This window comes from Populus alba, chromosome 18 (assembly GCF_005239225.2).
Source record: "Populus alba chromosome 18, ASM523922v2, whole genome shotgun sequence".
NCBI lineage: Eukaryota > Viridiplantae > Streptophyta > Magnoliopsida > Malpighiales > Salicaceae > Populus > Populus alba.
Window position 1 is genome coordinate 12,065,729 of NC_133301.1, and position 9,132 is coordinate 12,074,860.

Consider the following 9,132-nt stretch of genomic DNA (forward strand, 5'->3'; position numbering starts at 1 on the left):
TTCTATAAAAGATTTATAATGTTATGTAATTTAACATTCTTTTGAGGCTTCATTAATTCCACTCCAATTTTATTTAATATAAAATAAAATTAATAAACACACACACACACACATATATATATATATATATTACAAATCAAGTTTGGATCTTATTGAAAATTTCTAGCTCTTTCTTTATGTATATACTGACTTGTTACCAACATCCTTATCTGATAATCACCTTGTCTTCCTCTTTCTCCTTTTACTGTCTCCTCCCTTCTCCTGCAAATCTTTTTCCAAACCCAACTTATAAATTGATTATATAGATACCATAGTTAAGAATATTTATTTAGGTATTGAAATTAATTTATTTTGAGTGATTTGCTAGAGATAATTATTTGAGATGTGATTTGTTAAATTGATGTAATATGGATAAAAAAATTTAAGAAACTGTAACAACCTATTTTGAAAATTCTAGACAAAACGAACTGCGAGATTGAATATGATGGAACTTTAATTAGTTCATTGATTTGCAAAAATTATGGATTAGTCCCTACATTATTGAATTTAGAATTAATTTTGCTTTGTGTTCAAATCATAGTTATCAAACCCGACTCGGGATTGATTCCGTTAACGAGCCAGATCCCGGATTACACAGCTTAATCTGAAAAAATTAAAAAAATATATATTTGAAGTTTTAATATTTCATATGAAAAAAATTAAAAAGCAATCCATGTGAATATAAATTATATATATTGTAAATAATGAAGTTAAAAGATTATTTCAAAAGATTTTTTATCGATATTGAAAAAAATAATTTTTTTTTCTTGTAAACATAGAGTATATATACTGAAAAGCTTTAAATCTCATATTAAAAAAATAAAATATTATTTTAGTATTTATATAGTTAACTTTAAAATGGGTTAATAACCAACTGAAAAATATATATAAAAAAATCTCTAGTTAAGAGAAAAAAATGTATTTAAAAAATAAATCTCTATTAGCAATGCCGGGTTCACCCGGGTTAAAATATTTTAGAAAAAAACACATATTATATCAAATATTTTCAATGATGTATTTTGAAAAGGATGTTACAAGTTATTTTCTAATTTTTTTTTAATTTAATGTGATAAAAATATAATTTTCTTAAAACCTCAAAAAAAAAAAAAAAAGTTAACAACTTACGAGAGTATCTCTTTTCATTATCTAGGTTGTCACAGCGCTCCATATTTCAAGGCCTCTCTTTAGCGCCAGGGGCATAAAAATAACAGACTTAATTAATTTAGTAATAATAAAAATACCAGATTTTTAGTGACCTTGTACATGTATAAAATTTAGATTTATTATATGGGTCTATTTAAATCACTGAATCCACTAACTCATAAAATAACTTGATTTAACTAATGTTACGTCCTGAATAAAAAGAAGCTGGAGAACAAATTTATGTAATAGATATTTTTTTATGTAAAACAAAATAGTTTTATGAGCAAACTAAGAACACGCCATTACCACGGACATGTGGTTTTCTTTTACTACTTTATCTTTTAATAAATAAATAGATCAACACAATAACCATCTAAAAATTTGAATATTTATCATATCCAGAACATCTTTAATTACTATTTAGAAATAAAATAAGAGCGGTAACTTCTGCTCCATTCATTAACATGCATATCGGATTTTGGAAGTGCAGATGACAAAATATATATCGCCTATGAATTGCAACTTAAAACCACTTATGTGTTCCGCTCTGAATCCTTGGTTTCTTCATAACAAGGCATTCGACTGGATTTTTGTTCGGAGGAGTTTGAGACTGGTTTCAGGCCATGCTTTAATGCAGCGTTCCAAACCACGTCGATTCTGGCAACATCAAGTGCCCCAACTTCATGGTGAGTCCAGCCTTCGAGCAGGTGAACCACGCCACCTGCATGGCATGCGTGGACCACTCCTCTGTCCATGGTATACTGTTGCATCATCCACCAAAATGCTAATTAATCAAACAGCAACACGTAACTAACCTCAGCAAGGTTGCTTGCTCATCATGACGACTGTGTTGGCTATAGCTAGGGCTTCCGTTTTCTTTTTTCCATGGAGATTATCAGTGTTATTCAGTAAATAGAGTGGGGGCCCGTATGTGGGCACTGGGATATGATATGTTGGAAAAGTCTATGAAGTTGAAGCAGAAACTGTTGATGCATTTAATTCTCTATAAATAATTGAAGAAGCTTGTTACCTCGCAGTTTCCAAGCCCTTGAACATCGTCAGGTAGTCTCATGGCTGCAAGGTCACCATAAGTGCAGTCTCTTCTGAAGGAAAAAATGGGGGGCACCACAAATTGATGGAAATGTGTTCCTGTTGGAGCCCAGCTTTGCTCCCTTGGTGTGATCCACTTTCCCACGATCCAGGTCTACAATTGGGTTCCAAATTCACCACGTCACATTCAAATTCACATAAATCCAGTTTGATATTTAGGGCAAGCAGCGCAACCCTCTTCATTATAGAGCAGAAATAAGCCTTCTTCTTCTTCTTTTCTTTTTCCTGAAACAAGCTTTAATATCATAAATAGGTTTTGGTCACAGTACCTTGCAGCTACGAGCAGCCTGATACTTTGTCACTTGGACAAAATAACTTTGATATTCGAGCGGGGCCTCTTTCTGAATTTTTTCAAATCTTTCTGTTGATGAAGTCAGCATCTGCAGTATTTGTTTTTCTCCATCAAAACCAAAGATGCATACTTATATATAGCCATTACAATTTGTAAATTATATATTGAAGTAGGAAAATTTAATGAAGAAGATTGGTAGTGTGGGAACACTTACTAGGACTCTTACTCTCCTTTGGCTGAGGTAGAGGGCAATAGCTCTTCCAAGTTTGGAAGTTGCTCCTGTTAAAAACACTTCTTTCACATCCTCAGGGATTTCATTGAGAATAACTGCAGCAGTTAAGGTATTTCCATGGACAACTCGAACTCTAAGGTTTGGGTGCTTGTTCACAAACAGTGTACCACCTCCATTCAGAGCTTCATTCTGCACACAAATTTTGGGGGAAACGTTATTATTTTTAACTTGCAAAAAATTTTGTTTTTATATTGTTTTGATGTGTTGGTATCGAAAAAAAAAAAAAAAAACTGCAACCACCATGAATGACTACATAAAGAGACTTGCAGCATCAATTATTTTGATGAACCTTCATTCACTAATTTACGGCGTTAACCGCAACCAATATCACTGACTAATGGGTCCCCGATGAACTCGAATCACTTAAGCATGTACAGTATTTTAGGAGAACATGATTGATGGAGACTATTTGCTTCTGAATATGCATTTACCGGACTGCCAAAAGTATAAAAAAATAAAAATAAAGGTGAACCTACCTTTTCCAGCACGGATTTTTTTTTTTTTTTTCAATTCAGAACATGGTTGACGTCTAGTATTCCTTCAACAACCACAATCAGAAATAACCAGAAGTAATTTTTTTTTCTTTTTTAATTTCCAAAACAAGTACGATATGGCAAGGACAATATATATATATTAAGGGAAGAGAAAATGAATTTTATCACTAATTTAATTACCAACCTTGTTCAATGCAGCAAGGCTAATGATCTTGACCCCGAGCCTATCAGCCCTGAGAATGGCCTGTTCTATGTGCTTGTTGATACCCTCTTTAGCAAATGGCAAGAAATACTGCATAAAAAAGTTTGCATAAGAAATTTCCTAGCAAGCTTCAACAATGGGTTATTGCAGAGAATGCAAGGCCAAAATTTGAAGCAAACCTGAAAGCCGAATCTAGGAACGCTCCATGTCTCATGCAACCTGCCTCTGAGATTATAGAAAGAGACAAGGAAGGTCTTAGACCAGACCCACATCATAAGCATAACAATTAATACCGAAGGCCAGCAAACCAGTAAAAAGAGCCTCGTTTGGTAAGGCAATGAAGCAAACGATCGTATGACAAAAGGGGCATGCATTGCAGATGTTAAATCCACAACATGTGCTAAGAAAACGAAATCAGGTATAGTTCTCCTGTCTTTTCCTGCATTACAGCAAATCATTTGTCAAATATCTTGACTTTTTAAGCTTCAACTCTGAAAAGAAAGGGGAAATCCAAAAATGACTACAAAAAAAAAAAAGGATATTAGAATCATGAAGCATGTCAGAATGGCAAAAGGAGACGCTTTCAACTCTACAATTTCCTCAACCAAGTGCCATCCCTAAAGAGCAGTTCTAGATTTCCATTATTGATTGTAACTCTGTGCATGTGCTATGCTCTACTGTCTACAGCATTTTGAGGTCCACTATTGACGCAATGGGTTCAATCAAATTTATGGAGCCACTTGATCGATGATCCTTATTGTCAACGTTCAATTTATGGTCATCATTGCTGCATGTCTATTGTTGATTGACTAGCATAAATGTTTTAGCCACAAAACTTGATATCCCAGTCCCATTTATTGTATGATAGATCGAGGAGGACTACTATAGTGTTTGGCTTGCCTGCATCTGAGCTCAATTTCTTGTGTAGTTCCCAAGACTTGTTATTAATTGTCTTCCATATTGTATCAAAAAATGGCATGAAGAGGCAGAAATTGGTGCCCATGTCTGTATGGTGCAGGCTGTGGTATCTGTATCACCCACCAGAACAAAGTTAACATACGTCATAATTTAAAAAAATATATAAAAATTGTTTAAGAATAAGATTAAATAAATGCAAAATTGAAACGGGATATATTTGATATTTGGGTTGGATTGTCTAATTGGAGATTGCAAGGGCCTCTATAAATTAATCAAGAAAGCCCGCATATGGAATGGATTCTCCTCCACGACAGTACAGTGCTGTGAGAGCAAATGCTAGTGCTACTTTTTGTTTCTTAATTATATGAATTGCAAAGATTGCTACTTACGTTGGAGTGTAGAGAAGATATCTAAGAAAGGGAAGGGTCTCAAACAATTGATGAGGAACAACCTCCACATTGCTATGTCCCAAGCATCTAAGAAAATCAAACACCAGGGGATACCCATAAATCATGCTTCTTGATCCGTATCCCATCATATGAGATCCAATTATTGGAATTCCAATGACTGTGGATAGAGCAAGATGCTCCAAAAAGGTTGCATCTGCACCTGAATTACCAAAAATGAAATATCTTGATCATAAAATGAAGTTACGATTCTGTCAAAATCTGTGACATATCATAATGATTCTTTTTCCTACCTGTATAAGGATGTAACACTGGAGATGAATGGTGGGTTGAATGGTACTGGGTGAAGAGATAACCTTTATGAAAGTATCTGTGAACCCAATAGTATAGGGGCTCTGAAATTCCTACATGGAGTGTCAAAATGGCAACAAAACCTTTTGTGTTCCATAGAGGAACATTATCAATAAATGGTGGGTAGATGTAACATGAAATGGATGCAATGAGAGCTTGAAGAAGTATGAAATTATCCCTGTAAAAATAAACAGCACAAATAAAAGCAGCTATAATTATGAACTGTGCCAAATCTTAAATTTTAATTAAAAACACAGATGAGATCGTGTCAGGAGAAGCTTGTACCAATCCCACTCTTTGTCTATCTGCTTGAAATCATAGCCTAGTCGATTAATCCGGCGAGTACGTGTTAGGAAAAGCATGTTGACAAAACTGTTCCACAGTTGATGAAGAAGAGCTCTAGCAATACATATAATCAAAATATGGAGACACCAATCATCCTTGAAAGAACCCTCTTGAGTCCTTGTATACAAGACTTTACCGAGAAGAGGTCCGTATAGCAGATACTTCACACAAAATACACGAGAGAGAGAGAGAGAGAGAGAGAGAGAGAGCATAAGCATAACAACAAACTAAACAATGAAGAAAAACATACATTGATAATACTTCATTAAATTTCTAGGAGCAAAAGAAATTCTTGATCAAGGATATGTGAAAGTTCCTATACCTTATAAATGCCCAGGTTCTCCCAAGGCCAGGCTGACAAAGGACCTGCCATTTTTTTGCAGTAAAGCACCTGATCTTCAACGGTTTTCTTCAATTTTTTCTTGAGTTTTTACTGTGTATATGTCTCAATTTTGCTCCTGTAAGCAGCTTTATCTTGTTGGGTAAAAGGATAGTTCCCTGGTTATGGCTCAAATTGGTTAGCTACACCACAAATGAAGCGAAAAAACATGAACGCAAGCTCCAGATGGTGCGACCCTTAGAGGGTAAGAGGGGGAGAGAGAGATGAGGAAGAGAGTACCAAGTTTAGTCTCTCTCCTTGATTTTCCTTTAGACTCGACTACCACTGTATATTTATTACTTGTAACTGCGATGTCTGTATGGAGGCACCCAGTTATATATAGCTTGAAGGAAGGACCAAAAATATAGTTGAAGTTCTTAATCAATCTTTATTTAGTAGCTCACACTTCCATGTTTTTGTCTCATTTCCTGTCCTCCCTTGTAATTTGGAACACAGCTGGAGCGATGGCCTAATGCTCCTAGAAATTAATGACTCTTTGGTTGGGCAGTTGGAGAATTCAGCTCACGGTTTGTGCCAAATTGGTATTTAATTCAAAACACGTGTTTTTTTTTACGTTCTATTATAAAATTTTTTTATTTAAAATTAATTTTTTTTATTTGTAAAAATTATTTTGATATGTTAATGTTAAAAATAAAATTTTTAAAAATATGTAATATATTTATAAATAAATAAAAACACTCTAAAAAATAATTATTATTATAATATCAAATAAATTCTTAAGAGATAAACATGTTTTATTGTAGAGATGGAAATAATAATTAATTTTTGTCTTGATTTTAAGAGTATATTATAGCTCCTTTTTTATTAATCTTTCTAGCCAGGAAGGTTACAGAAAATAAAAGATAGGGATAACAATAAATTAATTCTTACATATAAATATCTCTTTAAAAATTTTTATAATTTTAATCTTTATGTTTACATCCTATTTAGACTAATAATTTTAACCAATTTAATTTTTACTATTAAATTTGGAAAACTAAAAAAATATAAAAGTATAAAATCATAAAAACGTGAAAAACATTTCTTCAATATTTAACATATAATTAAAAGGCATTAATATTTTATTGTGAATTATCCAAAGTGTAACAGATAGTAAAACAACTAATTTATCCTTCAAATATATCAAAAGATGGAGTACATAATGAAGTGGAATAGTATTTTTACATTTTGTTCCACAGTATAATCACGCCCATGGCTTTAAAAAAGAAAGGCTTATGTATAAGGGGCATTTTTTATTTTTTATCACATTGTGTTTACCAAATAGCGCTTGAGATCAAAAACCTTTTCTAAGGGTAAGGGGTATTTTTTTCTTAAACCTAGTTTTTGTTTTTGCAATTATCATATGGGATCATGGGTCTTTTAGTCTTTGTAATATGTTTATATAGTTTAATTACTGAATAACCCTTGGAATTAACTTTTTATTCCCTAAGGTCAAGTGGTATTTTCGGTTTTTTAATCTTAGTTTTTTTTCAATTATCACATGGGGTTAGGGGTATAATATCTCATATTGACAGGTAAGGATTTGATAACTGACATTATTAGTAGTGATGGTTACTAACTTGTCAGACGTGTTTTGGGACCATGTGTGATTGTCAAGAACAAATCCGTAAGGCCCGAGGGCTAAAGCGAACAATATCTAACAGGTTGGGTCGGACTGTTATATTTGGTATCAGAGCCGACCTCACTAGCTGTCCAGTTGTGTCGATGGGGTCATCAAGCTCCTTAAGGGGGGTGGATTATAATATCTCACATTGGCGCGTGAGAATTTGATAGCTGACCTTGATAGTAATGATGACTGCTAACTTGTTAGATTTGTTTTGAGATCATGCGTGATCGCCAAGAACAAATTCGTAAGGCCTGCAGGTCAAAATGAACAATATCTAGCAAGTTGGGCCAGGCTATTACAAGGGTGTTATGATCTTTTTGTAATTCAAAAAAACAATGGTTAGAGCGGGCAAAGCACACACCAGCAAGCGGAAGGTGCCCGCGCCTTTTGAGCGGCGTGTAAGGCACCTTCCAATGGTCATTGGTGGTCTTTAATGCCATCCAAAGTGTCATGCCGCCCTCCATATGGTGTCCCGGCACGTGTCAGCGTCCGTGGCACGATGGAGCTCTTGTGAAAACTTTTCTCCCCCCTCACTTTTCACTATCCTCACCTCAAAAGATGTGTTAGCCTTGCAAAGTTGCAAAACGGTCCTCAATCTTTTAATTGTATCGAATCGGATTTATTTTTTTTTCAATTTTATCCCTTGACATTTGAGTTTTTTATGTTTTTTGTCAAATTTGATTTTCATTCTTTTGATTCCTATTTATTTTACTTCTAATCTTTTTCTAATCAGAATTTATTTTTCGATTTAATCTGTTATCATTTGATTTTAATTGTTTTTTTTGTAGAATTTGATTATCATTCTTTTGATTGTAAATCCTTTTATTTTCAATTCTCTTCTCTCATTAAATTTTGTTTCGTTGATTTAATCGCTCATTTTTTTAATTTCATTGGATTTTCATTTCATATTTGGTTTTTATTTTTTTAACATGCTTTTTAAATCCAACCCGGAAGTCGACCCCTGTCATGTCACGGGTTGTGTCATGTCATTGGGGTTACCAGGGTCAATCGGGTTTTTATTGTCCATGAAATAAAAATGACATTATTTTGATTAAAAAAATAATGGCAAAAAAAATAAAATTCAACGAGTGTTAAAATGATTTCCCCTTAATTAATCGCTTGATTTTTTATTCAGCTAAAAAGTGACACTTGTATTATCTTGATAAAAAAAAATAAGGGAGAAAATTTTTTTAATTATGATTCTCTTTCTTTTAATGGTTCTTTCTTTGTTTTGGATTTTTTTTTCTTCATTTTCATCTCTTTTCATTTAATTTTGTTTTGTTATTTATATCAAATATGATATTCATTATCTTGATTGTTGTTTTTTAACCTTTTCTTGGTTTGTTTTTTTTCTTTCAATTTTGTCCTTCAACATTTTATTTCATTATTTTTTTCAGATTTAGTCCTTATTTTTGTAATTGCTCTTTTTTAATCCATTTCTTAATTTGTTGTTTTTTCAATTTTATCCCTCAACATTTTATTTTGTTTTTTTTATTCAATTTTGGTTGTAATTCTTTTAATTGCTTTTTTTTT

The 9,132-nt window shown here is 33.0% G+C and overlaps 1 protein-coding gene across 1 annotated transcript; it reads right to left on the bottom strand.

The window, feature by feature from the left end:
* Positions 1–1,484: 1,484 nt before the first annotated feature.
* Positions 1,485–6,318, bottom strand: LOC118034239 (very-long-chain aldehyde decarbonylase CER3). The gene is made up of 12 exons (XM_073406121.1): positions 6,213–6,318; positions 5,916–6,091; positions 5,534–5,754; positions 5,191–5,426; positions 4,880–5,099; positions 4,473–4,600; positions 3,752–4,011; positions 3,555–3,662; positions 2,799–3,005; positions 2,562–2,672; positions 2,213–2,386; positions 1,485–1,943 (listed from the first exon to the last, which is right to left on the bottom strand). The coding sequence occupies exons 2-12, from the start codon at positions 5,964–5,966 to the stop codon at positions 1,716–1,718; spliced, it is 1,944 nt and encodes a 647-aa protein (XP_073262222.1). The 5' UTR covers positions 5,967–6,091; positions 6,213–6,318; the 3' UTR covers positions 1,485–1,715.
* Positions 6,319–9,132: the final 2,814 nt, after the last annotated feature.